This window comes from Engystomops pustulosus, chromosome 1 (genome assembly GCF_040894005.1).
Source record: "Engystomops pustulosus chromosome 1, aEngPut4.maternal, whole genome shotgun sequence".
NCBI classification, from domain to species: Eukaryota; Metazoa; Chordata; class Amphibia; order Anura; family Leptodactylidae; genus Engystomops; species Engystomops pustulosus.
In genome coordinates, this window is record NC_092411.1 from 114740017 (window position 1) to 114764527 (window position 24511).

Consider the following 24511-nt stretch of genomic DNA (forward strand, 5'->3'; position numbering starts at 1 on the left):
GTTTTATAAGTGTTTTCCCTTGGATGGTTACAATCTTATGCAACATAGTATTCCTGAGATTCTGGAAGGTAAACAAGTGTGTACAGTTAGTTTCCTGGAATCCCAGGAGAAACACATTTATCTTGGATGCAATGAATTTTGACACAAGATGAATCAGACAGTGAACAAATAAAATCAATGTGAGGCTGATGCAGTGTAAAGCTATTGTAAATGACAGGACATTTCTTACAGCAATTGAGTGTGTGTTCTGCCCATCCCTATTAACATTACACATTCATCCTGAAGTGCAATGTACTGAACGACGCGGCATAGCTAAACTCACCGTTGAATTGCTTTTGGATCAATCTAGACTCATGTAAGGCTCATCCAACAATGAAATCCCGTGTTTACATTGGGGAAAAAACAACTCAAAAACAAAGAGATGAGTAAGATACATCCCAGAAAAAAAATGCTAGTCTTAAAAGAATGCAGGCTATAATGCACATTTTATATTTTATTATTTAAAGGGGTATTCCAGGAATCAGCATAATTCATAATTCCTTAAAATATAAGCTTATATGTAATTAGTCGTTACTTAAAATTTTGCTCCCCTTAGCAGAAAAATGCTGATGACATAGACTGTAATGAAGAATTAAATTCCGTTAATTTCCTCCACGCCGTCCGTTGCAGAGTATACACAGGACAGAAGATGGCCACTGGTCACATGTCCACACCACATGTCCTGCACCTGCCTGGGCAGGTCATGTGATAGACTACCTGGATTTACAAATGAGATAAGGTAGGATGAAGTAAAAAAAAAAAAATAGTACATGCCGTTAAATCCACCTTTAATTCTATTGCCACCTAAATGGCAGCAGCGAACTAACATGGGTTTATCAGGTGAGTATGAATATCCCCATCAGGGCCGGATTAAGGTTGGTGGGGGACCCTGGGCGCAAAATCTGTCGGGGGGCCCCCATTGAATGTTGTCCAGACAGGGAACAGCAAGCACTATACACTGCTCACCAGCATTAACTATATACAGCCTCCCTAGTAATCACTATATACAGCACCCATTAATCACTATATACAGCTCCCAGTAACCACTATATACAGCTCCCCCAGCAATCACTATATACAGCTCCCCATCATTGATCACTAAGAGCTATAATTTCACAAAAGAACAAATGTTCTAAGATATGTTTATTGTATGTAATAAAAGTAGTATATGTGCAATACAGCTAAATGTTAAACTTGTAAATCTTGTAGTACCGTTTTCTATGGTAGGACGATTGTACCCCTGCCAAATATTGCTATCAAAGTCAACATAAACCAATTCAAATATATTAGAATTTCTAGTGACAGCAATCCAATGAACAAAAATTGCGAACTTGTTTTAAATTTAATCAAAATGACTGAAGTGTGCCCTATTTATCCTTTAAAAAGGATAGAAAATCTACTGAAACTGTCTCCTTTCTCTCACTTCGATTAAATGCCAAAGCCATTATCTAGGCATGGAAAGCAAAGGATAGAGAAATGAAATGGTTAGCATAATACATAGGCAAATTGCATCCTCTACTGAATGAACACATTTAAATTCCTGATGGACATTCTGTATTAGTGTGAGGCATGTTCAACTGGGTGGATATCACTTAATTCTACACATAATAATTGCTGAACATGAATGGCGTGTTAATCCTGTAATGTATATTCCAGATAAAAGTAAAAAGTAATAGGACTCATCATTAAGCCTTAATTATGTCAAATGAAGACTGGAATTAAAGAGCCTAAAACTATACATTCCAGTAAGCCTAAACTCAGTTTTGTTATACACAACACATTACTAGGTCCAAATCTCACAACTAAATTACTAATTATATAGCGTTGTAATAATGAGGTCGAAGTGAACAGAGGCCCTACAATACCTCAGTATGTCTCAAAGTTCATAGAAAGAGATATCAGGTTTTTATCTGTTGTGCACTGTTGGCTGACATATTACAGATAGTATTTAATGACATCTATCACCAGTTTACTGGTGGTAGAGTATACTAATTAGACTACTTGTTCATTGTTCAGTCTAGGGGATGGGGGGACCATTTTTAACAAGTTTTCGGGCATCTTTATTAATGAAATAATATCTTTGTAAAGCAGTTGGAGGCACTCAGGCTGACTACGCCAGAGCACCTCTCAGCTTGCCAGGCTTTTATTCATTCAAGCCCCTCGCTGCAAGCCTCCTTCTGCTCCCCATCGGAGAATTACGATCCAGCAGGTGACGTCAGAGGGCTGGGGCATGTGCTCTCTCCTATTTCACCAGCCGGCAGCAGGAGGAGGCTTGCAGCAGGCGGTGTGCATAGATGAAAAGCTTGCCAAGCCAAGAGGCAATCGGGCACCGTCAGCCTGAGCACCTCTGGCTGTTTTACAAAGTAAACTAGTTGTAGATTTACTTTAAGTAAAAGCTGACTTTTTACAACCTGCTTGAAAAGTGAGTGGTTATATAGAAATTCAGCATAGGAAGAAGTAAATATAGACCAGGCTGTGCCCAAATTTTGGGCTTAAAATTGTCTCTCAAAGTAAGACAAATAGTAAATGTTGCCATAGTCTACAGTACATAGCTAATGAAAAAATTAACTTAGCTCACAAATAAAAACATGCCTTACACTAATCTATACATTGGAGAATAAAAAAAGTTCAGAATATGGTGATTTATAAAATAAAAACTATTTTTTTTAAGTTTATTATTATCATCTGCACTATGGATTATGAAATTTTTTCAAAAATGTAGTTATGGAGTCAATGTGTTCTACTATCCCTCATATTTTGTAATGTAGAACACTGATCCTGGAGAATGAAGATGTCAAGAGAAATCCTAGGTAATAAGAGATGAGAGATGATCACGTCTAGTGGATGGAATCAATTTATGTTATCACATAAATCAGTTAAATATGGAATACTGGAAGGATCTTCGTACCTTCCTGAAGTCCTCCCTCTTATCCAGACTATATCCCTTGTGGTCTGATTTTCAGTTCCACATATTATGCATAGTGACCATCTTCCTCTAGAAGACGAACCCTCTTCAATGCAATTCTGTGTACTTACCTGGAGGCCACTTGACTATTGTACAGAGGCCAACACAGGTCACATTGGAACAATGGCAATCCAAGCAGAAATTATACCTTCAATCCTATGAAAGTATGCCTCACTAACAACCAGGCAAGTCATGATAGTGCCTTTAAGTGTCCACCTTTTTTCTTAGTTTTTTTATGCACTTATGCCAATTCATTAATCTCTTGCACCACAAACTTACATCCCACTGAAAAATATAGCACGGTCCTAGTGCCACCAATGCCAAAAAATAATAAAATACCATCTCTGTCTCACTCCCTGCAGGAAATCCCAGCACAATCTCAGCTAAATTTGGAAGCTAAGTTTCAGGTAGGCAGCTGATTGGATGCAGAACCATGTCTCTTTAAGCGCAAGAAACCTTGTGAGACCTATCCGCACACTGAAGCAGGCAGATATAACTTTTATGGTCACAAGGTAATTTGTCTTTCAATGTAAGAAAGCTGAGCTGTACATTTTTTCTCAGGACATTTACAGGATACACAGAATGAGATCTTTATTTTGCTGGCCACTTGACAGCCTGCTGCCTCCCGCCATACTATTTTACTACATTACCATTTACAGCCATTTTAAATGTGATTAATCATTTCAATAGAAGAAATATCAATTTAATGGCCCAGATAACATTACAGATCATGAAAGCTCCTCTCCCTCAAACATGCCAAGATATAATGTGTATTCTTACCATCTGTGCATTCCACACATCTATAGCTAATGTGATGAAAACAATTTACACTCGGAAAGAAAAAGGAAGAAACACCACACAGCTTTCCAAACGTTGCACCACAATAGATAACAGTTGTTGTGAAATACAAGAAAGAATGATTTGTGCTGGAAAGAAAAAAAAAATAAGAAACCACATGAAGAACTTCAGGAAACTCAGCTAGGGTCAATTCCAGAAAACTCTGCCTTCCATATGTGATGTGAAATCCTAGAATTAATGAGAACCAGAGGTTTCACGAAAAAACACTTTACTGGCCGTGCCAAAACCACATATAAGGGATTACTCGCTATGGTCAGCATTACATATAGCGTAGCACAAAGGCTAAATGCTTTACATAGCAGAGGTGACTTCATCCACAGCTGACTGCTGTCTCCAGTGCAGGAGAGTAAATTCCAGCACTTGCCTACACCACTGACAAGGCCTGTGCTTCTCCTGCCAAGTTGTAGGAAATTAGAGTAAACTTTTGACTATGCAGCAAAATACCATAGTAGTTGAACAAATTATTGTCACACCCAGGATTAGAAAACATGTCCCAGAGTGACTTACTGCTGATGCATACTATTTGTATGCTTTTTTCAGCAAACATTTAACATTTATATCTAGCAGGGGTATCTGTTTACATCAGGGGTCAATAGTATATTCCAATAACAAGGACAATCAATCATCAATTATCAATGACCAATTTAAAGATTAAAGATCAAGACAGAACAGTGTCACTGAATCCCTCATGACATGAGCTAGCACCTTCTTCTCATACTGGAGTCCTGGATAAGACAGCAATGTTGTCAGAATCTTTGGTTTTCAGTGGATCTCTCAGGCAAACAGGGTTCTTTAATTCTAGACATCAATGGGGCACCCCTTAGGACCCCTGTGGTTTCCAGCATCTGATATTGTTTTTACGTATCAGATATTGTTTCTGTATAGTTGTATTAAAAATCCCACACCAACTAATACCGTACATCAGGAGATTTTCCGACAAACACTATAAAGATGTGTTAAAGATGATGTGTAGAATTAGAATTATACTGTTTTTAGATACCGGCGGATCAGAACTGATGCCGTAGGCAAAGAAATGTTTTTAATTAAACAACGATTCTGAATGTTAATTAAACAAAGCTAATATAGAAGATTCATACAAGATATCTTTGAATATCCTTTAAAAAAGAGGTTTCTGTCAATTATATTGCCTATCCAAAGATCAACTTATCTGATTATACACGACCTATTATCGCTCCTGAAAGATAAAGTAAATTTTTATCCACAAATATTTCTGAATATTAGGATATATTAACACAACTTTATTTGGGGGCTGTGAGTTGACCCTCCCCCACTGAGGTCTATTGTGCACTGGAAAGGTGGGGTGTGGTGCATGCAACATGTGACCACACACCATTGTGATTTAGCAGCTCATCAGGGGCATCAGGGTCTGTTTGTGGACCACTATACATACACATGAGGCCTTGTACGTGTACATGAGGCCTTAGTATAGTAACAAGAAATTAATGAAAACTCTAAATAATTTTATGTCTCTGGAAATTTAATAATACATGTTTGTAAACAAAAGGTTTCTAAAAGATTTAAGCCTAAACTAGTAATTTATGCTTTATTTGCTTTACATTTCTATACTATCCTTATAGTATAGAAAACAGGTGATAAAATGAATGTTGCTCTGTATTTTACAATTTATGGCTAACCTCACAGATTTACAGACTGGATCTGTAGGTGGATTTGAAATGAAGACAAAGTGACTTATTGGCTGAGCAGCTAATTTCAACCAACTTTATTGCCCAGATGTTCTGGGAACAGATCACTAATGTCCCACATCATCATGCAAATACATCATTCAATATAGAGCCTCACTTTATATTAGCAGGTGGCCAGTTCCAAAATAATAAGAAAAACAGTGATGCATCATTGAGGCTTTATAGGTCACATGAGGACTTTAATATGTGGATTAATGTTATAGGACATAAGCATAGTATAAGTAAGACAGGTTTTTAATATCCACAAATGTCTAATAATTAACATAGTAAATGCCAGATTTGAAACATTTCCAAACATTGCATAAAAATCCACAATTGTCCTAAGTGAACCTGACCTACAGTGCTGCTCACCATCACATATAACACATTCTAAAATATTACTTATTTACTTCTTAGGAGGAGGGACTGAGCTGTAGATGGGAATAGATCAATTCACTGAAACTTACAAGTTTGTCTTGAGGATTTATTAAGAACACATTTCTAGCACTTTATTGACTTGCTGGTTAAAATAAATATATTTCAAATACATTTTGCAGGTTATTCGTCACATAGATGCATTAGAGACTTGTGATCAAACCCAGACAGATTGTTTTGATTTTGCTGATAATAACATGGGAAGGCAACATGAATCATTATGAGAAAGACCACGTTTGACACTTCAAAGCTTCTGGAAATGAACATTGTCTCACAGGCACAATTAAAGTACAATTAAAAGACTCACGCTGTCTGATGTTCACATGAAAAATAAAGTTGATGCCACTGATGGATACATTTAAAGTCGGCAACGCATAAAAGCTGAATTAAAAACAAATTCACGACAGTAAGGCCTAATTCAGATGGCTGTAATCTGGATTACATCTCAACATCCTTATCCGACCTATACTTGCAGCATCATAGGGTTCTGTGGAATTAGAATCTCAGAGAGGATGAGATTTGTTCATGTAGCATAAAGGGGTTTACTAGTAGATATGGACATTATAAAGAGGGGCCACCATTTTCACTCTTTAAACCCAGAATTAAAAGCCATTCTGTCCGAAGCTACCTTGTTTCCTTTATGACCTTAGGTACTACATTCTGAAAAACTGGTGTTCTCTGATTAGGCAACACTTTTTCAGAATGCTCTCGCAATTTAACATTATTTGCAGACTGCATGTGACATACGACTGCTTCAGGATGCTCGCCCAGGTGCAGCCTGTCAGTAAACAGCAAATTTCGAGCAGCTAACACTGTAAAGGCTTTTTCAGACAAGTATTTTCACATTCATGTGATTTTCACTGATGGTATACTGACCCATTATTTTCTATGTGTTCTTTCAGACATCTGTCTTTTTCACAGACTGTATGAACTACTTGTTTGCACATGTGGACCACACACTTTGATTTTTTTTGCAAAAAACGAATGCAGGTACAATGATAACAACACACTGAAAGAATTATAAGTTTTTGATTGCATAGTATTTCTCAATTATCAAGTTATCTTAAAATTAGAAGTGCTTTTGCTTTCCTCTGGTAAATCATGGTAACTGAGTCCCTTTTATTAGCTATTCTCTGCCCAAGTCTCCAGCTTCAACAAATCGCTCTGTAATATTATACTATACTATCTTCCTCTTGGTTATTATGTTCTTCAGCTACTTTACAGAGATTAGTATTATCTGCAAATATTGAAATCCTATTTAAACCTTTTATAAACCTTTTGTAAAAAAAATGATACAAAATAATGGGGAATTATTAAGAGTACTGTTTAAAACATAAACTTCCCCTCTGCTGATGCACGATGTTCCATATCTACTAGAGGCTCTGGCCTCGTTATACTAAGAGGCTCGGGATGGGAGCTCCGTCAGCTCAGATTTGTGTAGACCAGGTCTGACATGGCCGACATTTTAGCTATAGTCTCCACTGGTTTTCTGATGGAGACTATAGAAAACAAGGCTATAGGGGATTTCATGCCCCTGCCCGATTCCTTCTGGTTCCCATCCACCAGAAAAACCATAAGACTGGCAGTGATGGGGCTTTATAAATGCTTTGTCTGCCCGAAAACTTTATAAAGTCTGTTTGTCTCGTTAAACAGTTTTCTTAATCAAATAGTTTGTCTAGTTTTATTTTTATTAATTAGAATTCTTTCATTCTTCATCTTTAAAGAAATCTGTAGTTGAACCACTATAAGAGACAACTCCCTGACTCCTATATTCTACTGACCATAGAGTTTGATGGTGATGTATAATCAAACTGCTGTCTAAAACTGGCTTCTTCTTCTTTGCTTTCATTACAAAGGTAAAAGGAGAATTATAAGCTCAATAACAAGTTACTGGATTTTTCACCTATAATTCAAGGGGATAAAGCAATATGGGAACTAAGTGACAATTATTATTGCTTACTTGTTTTCATTGCTTGCATCATAGCGAGGCATAGGATCATAGTCATTGCCATTGATATCAGTGCTGGCCAAAGGATCCTACATCCAAAAAAAGAAAAAGTATAAATAAGTTATAGGATCATTATTAAGCTGTCATCTCACCTGGCTCATGCATATATAATAAGGTTCCACTGGGCATGTAATTAGGTTAGTGACTGTCCCTGTGCAGTGATGAAAATTCCAATTCCATGTCCTGGCTTGTAGGTTATTATTTGCAAAAGATAAAGATGCCTACAGTCTGTGCCTGTGAAATGTGGCATATACTAGAGGAATATCTGAGGGCTCATTTTCTGATTCAATTTGCAGTATGCTTAGTATCTCCATCTTTAGTTACTATTTTTGAAAATAATTTTTACGTTTCATCCAATGGAGCAATTACTGGCAGAACAGCCATATGGAGCACAAAATGGGTGGCCCTGTCAGGTCTTCCAATGTTTTCTGGAAGAAGAGATAGAGTTGATGAAAATTTTGATAGAAGCTGCTGCTTTTGCCCCTAGTACACCATTCAGCAGAGAGCGGCAGATGCAATGTGATAATGCCATCAGGACGGCTGGCTATTAAAAAATAGTGGTAGGGACAGCCTGGTGAATACAGGGAAGGTGGATAGGGACAGTGATGGAATAATGTGAGGTGTTTGACAAGGTAGGTATAAGATGAGAGAGAGTACAGAAAAGGCAGCATAGATTGGGAGATGTACAGAAAAGAAAACATACATTTGGGAGGCTACAGAATGGGAAACAAGTTTGGGGGCTACAGAAACATAGTGGTCATATGAATTGTGGGAGGACAATATAGTTTGGGACTAAATGAAAGTGGGAAATATAATATAGGGGGGCACATATGAGGGTATTATAATATGTGGGGGGGGTCTAAGGGCAAGAAAATAATTTTAAGGAATGTACGTTGCTATATTTGTACAACACAATGTACCATTGGAAGGGAAGGGGGTATAGCCACTACTACTACTACTATAAAGTATGAATAAGTAAAACTGATGGTGGACCTTACAGACACTAGACTACTAGTCTCTACTAGTCTCTACTAGACCAGCTGCAGTGTAAAGAAGAGACAGTATTGTCTACCTCTTCAGTAACCAGGTGTACATAATGTAGAAAATGCACAGTACACTACCAGTCGCTGAGACTAGGAGGAAGTAAAGACCAAAAATGTGTTTCTTGGTTTTGGGCCAAGTCTTCTTCATATGGGAGTGCTGATATCAGGGAAAACAAGCACATGGATGGTTTTTAACTGATGACTGCTGTTATTTTCCTTGGAGAATGCTTAAAATGAATTTTCAACCAAAATAAGCATATGTTAATGGAGGAGTAAATAGTGATGGCTATACAATGTTCATTACTGTGATACTTGGCTTACACAATTATATATTTATTCAGATTTTTCAGATATATGTATATATCCTTAGGAAAATCAGATCAGGAACAGTGGCAGAAATGGTTAATATGGGTTAATTCTACTAAACAAGTACACTCATTAATACAGTCAACAAGCTTACTTACTGAAACATTTATAAAGAAAATTAGGATAGGATTCTAAACTAAGGGTAACTATAAAATCAAAAGATGAGCCAAATGGTGCTCCTGTACCTGCTGAACATGCCCTATGGAAATATCATAAAGGAGGAAACAAAATCCTCCGGTCCCCTACCATCTTCATTTAGGAGTTCAGTGTATATCTGTAACACACTTGAACAGAAGTTATGGTAAAATTATTTGTCTAAACACCAGACCTGCTTGTTACTAAAAGGGTGGCTACGTCTTCAGAAGGAACTAATGAATGGTGTCAGACATTGAAGAGACAGAACAATTATTATTTTTTATGATTTAGTACAAATAAATCACAATATGTGTTAATTTATGGATCTGTCTAAATTGGAAACTGCATAAGTATAATTTCAATCATATGGAAAAATGCCCTTGAATGCATTTCAAGTGGGTCATCCGAAAACAACCCATTAGTGTCGTCTGTAAAGATTTATAGAACATAACAGCAACCAAAATCTGTGAATTACACTAATCTGGCATTCAGTCTTTTATAACCCAAAGTTGACACAGTTTATTTGGAAGTCGAGCCAAAATTGTTCCATAATTGCTCACAATTTTCACTTCCCCAATCTATTCCCATGAGCATCCGACTCGAATGAAATAATTCTCCCTCGTGTTAAAGCAGCATTCTCAATTACAAGGCAACTTTCTGGAGCAGCGCATACAAAATAGATGGCACATTTACTGCATCCAACAGCTGCATAATTCTCTATGAAATCTCACAGGGGCAATCGATCCTAGATTCACTCAAGTGGAAGCACCTCTCATCAGGAACGATACCTGAGATTTGTTTCACTTTCTAACCTGTTGTGAAAATTCAAGAAGAAAATATTCACATTCCCATGCTGTTGGTAATTGTCCAAATATCTGGTTAGCTCCGACTACAATAAAGAAGTTTCTGCAGTGCAGCAATGGGCCGTTAAGTGTTTAGAATTTTCTTATTACAAATGAATGAACTTAAAATGGGGAAAATCACACAAGACTTGGCATTTACCCATTAGTTTTAACCTTTTAGGAGGTATAACTGCTGGGTCCCAAAGCAAAATATGTACCAAGCCCTCAACCATGTATAATGTACTGTTCTCTTTACAAAGGCTTTTGTGCCCAGGTATGACTTGACCTTCAGTAACCTTCAAGTTTTTGTTTTTTTGCAGCACTTTTTACCATTTTATTGGTATTTATTTTCTACATGACTCCTGTTCTCATGATTGCAGAGGGTCTCAGTGATCCCAGCAATGAGACACTTATCTACTGTTCTGGTCCTCACCACCAATTGACATTATTTTCTATCATTATTAAAGACATTTAAAAACTTGATCCCATGACGGTGAAGAACAAAGATTTCTTGACTCCGATCCGGAATGTCCGACGAGGATTGGGAGCTGCCACTATTCACTAAGATCGTGCGTACAATTTCCTGCATGTGTTGCTTCTCCGCTGAGGTCTGCCAGAGTTCACCTTCTTCTTCCTGATGCATGTGAGTGCTGATCTTGCGTCACAATTTGGTTTTTAAATTCTGTGGTTTGTCGGAATCAGTCGGGTTGTCCGACGTCCACACCCCGATTTGTGTTGCATGAGAGCCGAGGCTGATGCACCACAATCCTATCGCGTGCGCCAAAAACTCAGGGCAATTTAGGGTAAATCGGAAAAAATCCTGAAACCCGACGGAAATGTGTCCGACGGACCCTTAGTAAATGTGTCCCAATGTGTTAAAGCACAGACTTCACAGAATATTTGCTAAAACGGACACCCACTGATCAATATTACTTCTATTATGGACACCCTCTGATCAATATTACTTCTATTATGGACACCCAGTGATCAATAACATCCAAGCTGAAGGCCTTCTAGAGATCTGGTAGAGGATTTCTTGACTAATGGAGGGACTGGTGGTCACATCAAACATATGGGCTACTATGTAACATTTGTTCTAGGCCAGAGGGGCTGACCCACTAGAAGATGTGAACTTGAATCTGTGCAGTCGTGCTGTCTCCTCCAGTAGGTCTAAGGTATTGTAAGTCCAACACCTTTCACACATGTCACTATCGAAGATATAAAAATGAATCTTTTACTAATGTATACATGACTCAGAATGATGCCACTTGAGCCAACTTAGAAGGCCTTTTTAAATGGAGACTGCTATATGGACATGAACATAACAATTGACACACAACCACTTTACAGTCCTTGAGGTCTGAATCTCATTTATAGCCTTGACAAAGACATCATTATGGTAGGTTATTCGCCTACTTCATCCACATCTCTGCTTATGACAATTGGAATTTTTCAATGTGTTTCCAAGGTAAATTGTGTTTAAAGAACTTACATAATTCTGCATCAAGTCAGGATGATTCCTTTCAATGCCATCATCTAGAATAGTGACAACCACATTTTTTCCAGTGTATCCGCGTTTCCAAGCTCCTACAATGTTCATGTCTGATTGACAGTGATGGGCATTTTCGCTGCAGTGCTGTGAGGAAAGAATGAACATCTTGTCACAATATTACCAGTTATACATAAAAGTATCTATATATTATTTCAGTCCATAATGGAATCTATTCATATTTAAAGTCTTACAGTTATAAACTACAAGGTAAATGAGAAATAACTGAATGGGATGTGGTAATTATGTAGATACAGAATAACAAGGTTTTTTTTATGTAGATCAATGAAACTTGATAGGTAAAATTAAAATCACTAGGCTTTATTATTTACCCAGAATATATGCAAGACTACATTTTGGGCTATAATGTATAATTTTATTTACAATAATACATTTATAGGCTTATTATGCAATAAAAATATTTAATATAAATGTGTGCAGGCATCTGAAAGAGATGTTCTCAATATAGACAATACATTTCCATTAAAGGGTTTTTATGAGCTTTTGACATGGTCCGATTCACTTCAGGTTGGATTCATTCGGCCTGGCCACTTCACAGAGAACAGAGCTACTTCTGGCTCTGTTCTTTGTGTTATTTCTGGCACCAAACAAAAAATGGAGGGCGAATCCGACTACATTCTCTGTGTATAGTCAGCACCAGAGGCGGTTGTGAATTGCTGAGCAGTGGGGTCCCAACACCTGACTGATCTCAAATTAATCATATTAAATCAATATTAACTACCCCGAGTGAGATCATGTAATCATACTGTTGTACACTTGAACTTCTCCATGGCTCCCCTATTAGTCAGAGACAGGGTCTAATTCAGATGCAGTAGAATCACAGTATTATGGCATACTGTGGTATATTTTCACTCCATTCGGAATTTTTTCCCCAGATTTCCAGTACATTGTATGGAATATTAAATATTAAATATTAAACCACTATGAAGTCCACATATTATACATCTTTGTATATTGTTCTACACCAGATTCATCATTGTCATACTGTATCTGTTGCAGTTCTACTTTCAGACCTGCTTTTAGGCGCACGTTTTGGCGCACCCTCAATTTTTTTGTATCGATTTTCATATAACCAAGCTCACCTCTTCCCAAACTATGCTCCCTTTCACAGGACCTCACCTGCTTTGTCAGAAGAGTCAGAAATCAGCCAAAAAATGGTCTTAAAGCCTTCATAAATGTGTCAGAAGGCATTTGATACTTTTCCTGGCACATTTTCAGGCGCAGGAGCAATAATGAATTCTCTCCTATGTCTCCAGCATGTAATAAAATACTATTTTTATAAAAATATATTATACAAAAAATAAGGATACCATATAGGGGGGATTAACATGGAATCTCCAACCCACTACTACTGTTAATGCATATGACTAGTCAATATATGGGTTAAGAAAGGTTGAGGTCCTATGGTAAGTACATTAGGATATCTACCAAATACAAAATCAGAAAAAGAAAAAGGAGCAAACTTTCATACACAGCCATACATAAAACTCACTTACTAAGAGTTTCAATGTGACTCACCTTACCATGACGCTTGTTTCGCCTAAGCTTTGTCATATTTATTTACCCCCAAACTGACAAACAGAGCAATTTTGCCACCACTATCTTGCATACCACTAACAAGCACTGGGCAAGTAAAAACAGTTTTTGAAGCCAGCATGCTTTCTAGATTATATTGATTTACTAATATGAAAGCACCATTGTGCACCCAATAGGTATACATAAGGACACTGTATGTGTATACATTGCTCTACTGACCATCAAACTCAATCTTTAGAGAACCACAGCTTTCCAGACACCTTTTATACTATAGAATAATCAATTCATATTTTGACTTGATGGACCCATTAAAAAAAGCTTATCTATATCTGTCATTATGTTGTCATCTATGTTGTGATAATCCACATGTTACTGGACTTTATTGTCAACAGGTTCGCTGTGTGCAGTATGTAATATGAGTGAATGAGCACATATCCTGTACTTGTAGAATTAGCCCTCTGAATTATTTCTTGTCGTGGACCTAAGAAAGCCTAAGAACTCGTCTACATAAGCTCTTATTATTGTAGCTGTGCAAAGAAGTGAAATAAATAAAAGCACACTGCACAGATAACATGGAACGGCAACTCTCCAGCAAGCCAACTAAGCATTACTCAAAGTGCGTTGTGTAGACTTCTGTAGTAATAAGTATTTTCACTGACACAACAGCTCCATAGATTTATTAGCCATGGCTTTATGCTTAGCCATCACTTCATTAGGTTCTTTATTTATAACCTTTATGTATAAAATGGGAGAATGTCTATAAAGGCAAGTGTCTCATTATCACATAAATAGGAAATGATAAAACTTGAACATGAAGCTCAACTTGTATGCTCTTATGTGGAGACAAATAGATTCAATTTAGCTCATTTACTTCAGATGGTCTTTGTCAGAGAGGCAATTTAACCCAATGCAAACAAAGTGCTTGGATTTTATCTAGGTATATTTATTTCTACTACTTTGTGCTTGCCAATTGTATCCCAAGCAGAAACATGTTTGCTTCTTCATTCTTCTTGTCAGTGTAAAAAACGAACCATAAACAATATGCCTTTAGAGATCTACGCTAGCATAAATATGTACATTGCCTTTATTTGTGTCTCCAAAATGGGCTCTTTATAAAATGAAATGGACATATCTGTAAATCTATAGCTATGGCGCAATGGACTGTTTATTTCCTGCACAATTACACAAGTTACAAAGTTTACTTTCTATGGAAACTGTTACAGAAGTAAAGCAGCATTCAGCCGCTCAGTTTTTCCTAAATCTAATGACTTTCACTATATGAAACTTTTCAAGTTATCTTACTGCTGAAGTATTGTAGCTTCCATGTCTCCTCTAGCCTGAAAACTATCTGTAAAATGCTAGAGGCCACCAAACCCACCTTGTGTGAAGCCAACAGATGAGAAAATAAGGGATGTATAGTTGCAGTGTACACAGAGTGAAATCAGTAGATGTTCCTGGTTTTCAGGTAGGTTCACATGGCAAAAACACATACAGTAATGGAAACCTATGGCATATCTATGGCTGAGCCTCGGGTTTCTGCTATTGTTCTAAACTGCTATGGGTCAGCAGGTTCTTTAACCCACTATTCGGTTTGTTGCCACCTGCCAGGGTTTTAGTGCTGTTTTAGCATTGAATCTGTAGCAATAAAAGGCCATACAAATTTTTCAGTAATGCTGAAAATTCGGTGTAGCATTAGCTAAAGTGTGCAAACCTCAAGTGAAAACAGTGGGAGACAAAATAGAAAACACAATAGAAAATGCAGGTGAAAAAAGCCATATAAGGCTTCACCAAAAGGATAGATAATAGGTGACTGTTGATAAAGGCCAATTATAAAAATGCCTATGAAGTTAGTCCTTGTTGCCACAGACTTATAATACCATATGTATTTACACACCAATAAACTGTGAATATATTGAAGCACTGAAAAGTGAGTGCTGTGGACTCCCATTTATTGAGATTTTTTGGGCATGGGGGAGACACATAATTGGCACAGAACACACTGCATTGCTCTTATATGACACCAAGAGAAGCCAACACAGTTTTGTAAAAAAGTGAAGGGCTTAATTCACAATAAACTTCATACCAGTATAGCAGTATAGGAAATATTAAATAAATATACAGTGTTACAGTTAGTTTAAAGTACAATATACATACTGAGCATCATAGTAGCTTCATGATGAGAGTTAGTCTTTCAGAGGCAAACACATAGGTTGTGTGGAATGAAGTAAATACACAAGACTATTCATACATAAATAGCAAGTCAATTGTTGTGCGTGATGGAAGGAAAGTGTAAAAGGCTAGCATGAAGGCACGTGGACAAAGTACTGCTGTGAGATGTTTCAATAAAACTAAAAAAAATCCTCATTTACTATTATAGGACTAAGATGCAGAGACCGTTGCATTCAGGAATCCATTAGGAAGTAACAGGCAATGCTTTGTTTTGTCTCCACTTTATTTACAGACTACTAACATACTGGGCTAGACTTTCTTTCTGAGCTACACAAAAAGCTTGTATAGTCATTTCAAAAGCCTCCAAGTTAACAATGTGGCAATGTTGAATAAGCAGTGTATGGTTATGCAAACACTCCATTAGGCATGGGGTATGAAACAGTAAAGCTACATGGACTGCTGCAAGCTCTTGTTGCCAACATCATTTCATCCAGAATAGTAGCATTGAAGCCAAACAAGCAACATTTCTGAAAAATATATGAAAGAGTCTGGAATTTCACTATACGTTAATATTCCACTAAATGTTAAGAGAACTAAAAACACACATTTTGGAGATGATATTTTAGCTGTGTTATCCCATACCACTTGGTACCATTTATTCCTTGTTTATTTTCCCATATCTATCCCCTTTTTAGCATTAATGTCCTATGTTTATGTCATATGTTTATTGCCATGTTGCTTAGGATTTTCTACTGCCATTATGTATTGCAAAAGTGTTTAATAAATTATAAAAACTATTGAAACAGGAAATATACTATACAATATTGTATTATTCATATTTAGAGTTTCCTGAAAATTACCCCTTTCAATTGAAGTGATTCACTGTATTATTATTTATTAAAATAAAACGGCACAGAACTCAGAACACAGCTTTTTATTGTTATAGTGCCAACTAAGAAAAACAGATTTTTAGTCTTTTTAGATTTAAAAAGTAGGAGATTTTTTTTCCCTACTATGAACAACAATGTTCACTTGATAACCGGGTGATTACTTTGTGATTACTTTTACAAAGGTTATATCCCCTTAATCCCACAGATTATTAGTAGATATTTCTTTGTCAGGGCCGCCACTAGGAAGTTTGGGGCCCATGACTGGCAAATTTTGTGGGCCCCCCTATCCCCTTCCGGTATTTCCTTGCCCAACCACCGCAGTAGTTTGCAAATCTACTGTATATCAAGTAAACTGGCATTTTTTGGCAATTGAGCAATCTTTTTCTCAGAATATAACAATCTGAAAAAATATGGTATGGGAAACCCTGTGCTATGCAAAAGTGAAGGAAGAAAATTACTAAAGCCTTAGCCAGAGGCCTGAAGTAGGGGTTACAATAAAATGTGTTGTGGTGATACTTATTAATTTAACACTCACCCAACACATGATCCGTGGGGCTTATCACTGAGATCCTCAGGAATCAGCAAGTTAGACCCTATCCCGTGGATAGGGCCTAACTTGTTTCATGGGAAAACCCCTTTAAATGTTTATGTGCACCACAGAGGAGACCGCCTTATATGCCCTCCAGAGGGGACTGCTTTCAGCTTCTATGATGAGAATCTATAGAAGGCTTTAAGGCCTGTCATCATTCAATTCCTATCACACCCTGTTGAAAGTTGATACACAAATGAAATATTGTATTCATGATCAGACCCACAAGAGTTCAAGGCCTTAAAAAAATAAATGTAAAACATCAAAAAATTTAAAAATTCTAACTGTTACCTTTTCCCTGTAACTAAATAGTTAAAACCAATTAGCAGTGCTACAAAAAAATCATTAGATCTATATCTCTTACTTAATCATGCTGGAGGTTTAGTTTAGATTTAATCTGTCTATGATGTAAGTGAAATTAGCTTTGTTTTGGTGTGAGAGTTTAGACATCTGCATTAAAGATGTATAGCCATTGTCTGATCTTTCATAGTGTAAACTGTTATCTTCTTGATAATGGGCAGCCTTTTATTTCAAAAGTTGCATGTTATATTGCATTTCTTTCTGTAATGGTTGCTGCATGGTGCTGCAAAGGTGAGAGGCAAAGAGCAACTGTCACATTCCATATTTACAGTGCAGGTCTGAGAGGTAGGCAAGGGTTAAAAGTTTGAGTGCTTTGCTCAGCTGGCTCTTAGCTATCTATATGCCAGCTATAAAAACATATTTGGGGCTGTTTTTCTCTTATTGTGATTTTAGTTTTTCTTCACTGACCAAGACTATTGTTTCCTGCTATTTTGTTACATTTGCTGCCACCTCTTGTCTCCTTATTGTGTGCCGTGCTGTCTTCTAGTCTTTGGTTCATACCTCTGACTATTTTTTCGACTACCATTTTGCCTCTAAAAAATCCCTCTGGGTTGAACTCAGCTTGCCAGCCTTGGCTTTAGTTCTACCTTCTCTCCATGCCTTACATCATACAATGTGGGGTACATCGCCCAGTTGTGGGCTTTCACATAGGATTGTCAAGTAGGCAGGGACAGCAGGTTGGGGGACATGCTTTTATATCAGTGATGTCCTATTCCACTCTCATCTAAAATCAACTTTGGGGGTTCAAAATATTGATTGCACTCCTCATTTCTAATGGATTGTTTAAAATCACCTTGATTTTTACTGCTGACTTAGGTAGCACTTTCATGGTTATATGATGTTTTTTGATAACGTGTACTATTACAGCATTACAATAGTGTGAAGGGGTAAACTGAGCAAAAGGAATTGAGTATGTCTGCATATTCTAATAATTATTGAAGTACTTGTCTGTTTCACTTTGCTAATGTAAGACATTTAATAGGCTGAATATGAAGTGATAAAAATGTATATAAAAGGAATTCCCTAGAGGGTTTCCAGTCATAAGTGGGCCACCCAGAGATCAGGGTAGTTAGGATTTACAGCTGTTAAACCTACAGTATTTTTTAGCACTTGGCAGCACATAAAACATAATTGCTTTCGGTTACACTGCCTTGTTATTAAATGGCTGTTGTCCATTGAAAGGTCATTCCGTAGAGGAGATTGAGACGTGTTTTCAGCTCCTGGTCTTTCATGTCACCACATTCTGGTGCGGGAAATAGTATTGTAGTAGCACTAAGCAGTAAGCCGCTCTACTCAGATCTAATGAGACATTTATTTGTGTACATAAACACAAAACTCCATCTGCATAAAACAGCTCATCCCCTCTGCATGCCAAACACTTCACAGTATGGGGAACTTCCTGCGCCAGTGTTTGCTTTGCTACAAATTGTCTTGATTATCTCTCTTCCATTACTCTCACATACATACATCCAAAACAGGGCCCTCCTGTAGTTTCTATTTTACAGGCTTATTAATGTCATTTGCATCTTGCAAGGAAAACTTCAATAGGAAAATATGTTTTCTTTTATGTGTTTCCTGATGGTTTGGTAAAAGTAGCGATGGTGCTGTACTACAGCACTTTTATTAACGAACATATTCAATGGGGGGGGAATTAATCATTTTCTGTTTTGCAACTTTCCATGGCGCCAAATGAACATAGGACAGTGCAAAGTCACTTTAAAATGCACCAAATTCATTATTAGCATAGACTAGTTTTCACAATACTGAACTAAATTCATGATTTGCGTTTAGGTGCTTGTTTTGGCGCCAAATGACTCCAGTCACCCCCTGGAGTAGAAATAGGACAAAAAACACTACCAAATTTATCAAGATCAATTGTTCCTTTTGCAAAACAAAACAATATTATGAGACAAACCAAAAACCAAATACAGCAACATACATAGACTCACATGATGAATTCAGATACAACAAAAATGGAATCGAACATAGACAACCAAGTCATTCATGTGGCCGATTTATGTGCAAGCTTGAGTTTTCTTTACTTAACAACTATAGGTCCGTTTACAATAAAGAAGCTAAAGTGGTTCTCTAAGACTTAGGACAGGACATTCATTAAAAATAGCTGAATAAGAAAAGGTTCATATGGCACTGTGCTAAATACAAATACTGTAGGTCAACTAAAAGCTGATGTGTTTTGGCTCTTAGATGTACTATGTAATATGCTATCCAGGCAGATCTCTTCGATGCACAGTGGTGACTATCACCAGTGGCAAGATGTAATTCAGATCAACGATGAAGGGTGAGCTGTAGCAGTACTGTCTTTTGCTATATAAAGTATTAATTGGAAGTCACTACAACTCTGACAATGAAGCCTGATTTAAATAGGAGGTGCGGTGGAGTAGCACAGCACAGCCATTGCAGAGTGTACATAGAAATGTACAATGTTATTATAATGATCAATGCAGGGTCATTCAATGAAAAAGTGAGTTGGGACCGGCACTCCATACGGCTAAAAATCTTTAGTCTTTATTTGAATCTATTAAAAATACAGCTCACATGGCATTAACCATAAGACCTACGTTTTTAATGGATTCAAATAAAGACTAAAGATTTTTACCCGTACGGAGTGCCGGTCCCAACTCACTTTTTCATTCGATTACTACATGGGCCTCCCGTCAGCCCTTTCTTAAGGATCCGAGCACCGGACTGCACAGACCATTATCCCTCTGAGATTGCAAAAAGTTTGTTTGTGTACTCAGTGCAGGGTCATTGTTTGACTTCTAACATCTCCAATCAAACTGCTATTGGAAGAATAAGCCATTTATTGTCAGCCCAAGAGCAACCACTTTAAGCTAAGGTGGCTGGCAGGTGCTATGATCCCTGGATCTTGAATAAGATGATGTATGACAGCCATTCATCACAGTTTCTCCCACCTTTCCATGGACCATAAATGGCCCCTTTTTCGAAATACTTTTGTACAGTTATAAGTTTAGTTATATTCTATATCTGTTCCCTTATTGATCTCCATGTGTAACTATCTAAGCTGCTCTACCAAATGGATATTGATCAGTTCAATATGACAGATGCACTAGTTACTGGCAAATGTGGTAGATTTGATCATTGTCTATGGCTATCACAAGTATGCTGGATTGCTTAGATTAGATTAGATGTAGTTACTCTATTTGTGGCTAAAATTGGAGATTAATCTTTGCTATAGACAACATGTTGAGAAAAATATTCTCCTTAGTGCTAAACATATGATAACAAAGTTCACTCCTCCTATTCATTTGTTCAAGATTTCCCAGACAGAACTATTTCTGGTGTAAACTTCCTAAAATGTACTACTTACATCCAAACAGTAGCAATAATGTGTTGGACAAAAAGTTGGATTAAATGACTGAGAAATTGGAACAGCTTGTTTGTGTAAAAAAAAATCCTTCTTAAAGATTAACCTGTTTTATAAGGTCTTTCATCATAGGGGTAGAAATTCAGTAAAATAAGTCACTGTGCTTTCCAACAAGTAGTTACCACTACTTTTTTTTCTTACAAAACTACATACCAATCTTTTCAGCTACACCTGCTCTATAACATAATCATGTTGAAAAATCTCCAACCTGGACTTTTTCTTCCATCTTTACTTATCGCAATGGGAAGGCAGCAGTGAGTCTATAGAAACTCATATACCATATACTGATTATGAATAGGCAGGTTCACTTGTAATGAAGAAGGAAACTTTTTATCATCTGCTTGCAGAGATGGGCTTGTCTTTGGCTGGTCATGTGATGCTGTTATAAAACATCAACGGAACCAGAGCTTATAAGACAGAAAACCATGAAAATCCAAAGAACAAGATGGATGGTTTCAATGGAAAGTAGTATAAAATGTGGTGTCCATTAATGTGAGAGGTAGGGATGGAAAGTTGTGTTTCCATCACAGATCTTCTTTGATGTTGCATGTTTCTTTTAACAATAGTATAATGAACAGTGGTTCACATGATCAAGGGAAACACATTTTACCATTATTACTCCTCAGCCTCATAATATTAACTTTCTCTCAAGATTATAGATATATAGTATGTTATATCATAGAAGTAAATATCCCTTACATATTTAATGTTGAAAGTGGATACTTGCTTCAGCTTACCTACTCTGGCTACACACTAATATGCTGTGCCTTTGTAGAATCCTGATATCATTTGTATGAAGCAAGTTCATTGTATGCAGATCATCTGGCCTAGCACCAAGACAAGTGCCCCAAAGATGTCACCTGCAATGGAAGACTGATGACATCATTACATCCACCTTGGTAGGATTGCACTTACATCTTGATATTTAATACCAGTCACACATGGCCAGAGATCATTGAACATCTTACCCAAAATCGGGGCAAATACTTAGGTACTCCTACTAGATACATTCATATCTGTTCCCATGTCTCTTGGTACTATAGATAAACCAGACTTATGAGTTTATATGGTCGTATCTACAAAAGAATATGAGAAAAGGTTTCATTTAGCAACTGCCTATAAACTACTTTTACGTTATGTGAAGTCTCAATAATTGTCCTTGACAGTGCATGCTGGACATTTAAGGTTCTGCATTTTACAAAGGGAATTCTTAAGAAGTTTTGACTTCTATTTCCTGTCTGGGTAATTTTGTATGGCAATCAAATTAGAAAGAACCAAATTGGTATGGTTTTAAGATACAAGATTCATTCAACAAGGTGTAAACCTTTAGTGTCCAGTATTGTTATATTTTCCCTAATATAATAGTTATATGGCAGAGAAGGCAGAGAGGGAGTTTAGACTTGCTGCAGCTATTTCTTTGCTCAAGGCAAAGCTCCTTACATAAAATGTCCAAAAAACCCACAAATCATACCTGACCACTGGGACACCTACAATCCAAACATATGGCTCCCTTGTACCCTTGTGCAGGTGTGGTGCTGCTATATTAATTTCCATGGGACTGCCAGATTAAGTCAAGTTTTATAATTTGCAGTCCCCCAAAGCCTCATAAAAATGATTGAAACGGCATTAAAATGAATGACTTCCCCTGAGAATAGGTTGTAAATATTTCAGTCTTAGATAACATCCTCAAGTATCCTGGCATCCCATATTGGGAGAACAAGAAGGATTTATGAGAGATTTAAGCATAACTGGAATGGTAGAAAAGATGAAAGTATATAGGAAGGAATAGAAGTCCTGATATGTTATAGATGTCACACATTTTCAGGAAAGATCGTTTTACTTTTTTATAGGGCTGGGCAATTTACACTCTCATATGAATAAAAATATTAAAGGACATCTACCACCATGATGAAGGACTTGTGAACCAAGCATAATGACATACTGGAGTGTGCCCCATCTGGCAGGATCTGCTCTTATTTTAGCTTCTTATTCCCTGTTTTTTTTAAAGAAAGCTTTTAAAATGATGGAAATGGGTTGTAAGGGCTCCGGGCCCCATTTGCATAATATTTAAAGACTTTTTCTTAAAAGCAAAGGGATAAGAAGCTTATAGAAGAGCCTGTGGGGCACACACAAGCATGTCAGTGTACTTGGTTTACAATCCTTCATCCTGATAGTAGATGTCCTTTAATATTTTTATTCATATGTGACGTTAAGATTGCCCAGCCCTACAATAAAGTAAAATAATCTACTACCATTCATGAAAAATGTGTAACATTTAGGATTGTCTTCTAAGAACGGATGGCCAGTATGCATCAAATATGAAGGCAATAAAGAAATCTGATAAGTGGGTGATCTTGTAGAATAAGCGTTTTTGGGAAGTAACTGGTAACAGTTTCTGACAACAACATTACATTATAACATACTGGAGCTTCCAGTGATATACCCATGAGAAATCATGATTATTTATAGGGTGATACCGCGCTTCATGTAAAAAGGGGGGCTGTATCCCGGGAGATGACAGGGATGCAGGAGGTGTGGCTGCGGGTGTATGTGGAAAGATATGTAGCACTGTGTGGTCTGACGGAGACAGCTGCTGCGTCCTCTGGTAGTCAGGTAATATTACCTGGTATGCATAGGAAAATTATTGGATTTCATAACCAGTAAGATGGTCGCGCTGCTTGTTTGGATAGTATTATCAGTAGTGCAGATGAAAAGCAATAGGTCTGCAGACAGATATGAATTTTTTAACAATATACAACATTTAATACATCAAAGATTCTGAGTACAAAGTGTCAATAAAAAGTAGGAGGGTGGACAACGCGTTTCGGGGCGGAATTAGCCCCTTCTTCAGGTCCGATGGTTCTGTAACATGTAAAATTGGTGAGTCGTAGCTAAAATCGTTGCTGTTAAAACGTTATAAAAAATATATATATAGACAATGATAAATAATATATATATAGAATTATTAGTCTGTAAATAGAAGGATAAAATGCGATAAAATACATATATAGGTGTACATATGGAGTAGTTCAAACGAATAAATTCATGGATCATACATAGCCATTCTGAATTTGTCAATTTATGCAGATTGGTATACAAACTTCAAGGAGACATTTTTTAGGATATTATTAAATAGTATGTAGGCTTAAATAAATAAATGTACAGCTAATATGTAGACCTAAATGATGTATAGAGAAATATGTATCAGAGATAGGTAAAGGGTGGTACTGACCTCTCTGTACTTTAGTTTACTTGCTGATGGGAGGGAAAAAAAGAAGAGGGGGGGGGTTAGCATATGTTAGGAAGATGTTATAGATGTGATTGGTGAGATAACGGGTTAGTGCATTGGGTTGCTAAATAACTAACCTCTTAGGCTGGAGGGTAGGGGCGAAGGCAGCTGTTTGTGGGGTGACCAATAACAGGAGGGTACCTGAAAAAACTAAAGGTGTTGTTCGGTAAGAATTGTGGACGTAGGCACAGCGTTAGGGGAGCTTGTGATGTAAGACTTACTTGGTATCTAGTCCGTCCCGGCAGGCAGCAGCTAAGAGAATGATCGCTGCCGGTGACGGGCGGGGGTTTTTTATAGTGGTGGAGAGG

At 37.2% G+C, this 24511-nt stretch overlaps 1 protein-coding gene across 3 annotated transcripts in view; it reads right to left on the reverse strand.

Moving 5' to 3' along the window:
* PCSK5 (proprotein convertase subtilisin/kexin type 5) overlaps positions 1–24511 on the reverse strand; it is a 254780-nt gene that overhangs the window by 158506 nt on the left and 71763 nt on the right. For all 3 annotated transcript variants that reach the window (XM_072150928.1, XM_072150930.1, XM_072150929.1), the window contains exons 4-5: positions 11887–12030; positions 7961–8037 (exon numbers count right to left, since the gene is read on the reverse strand). In XM_072150928.1, the coding sequence (XP_072007029.1) occupies positions 7961–8037; positions 11887–12030 (221 nt within the window). The remainder of the gene's footprint in view (positions 1–7960; positions 8038–11886; positions 12031–24511) is intronic.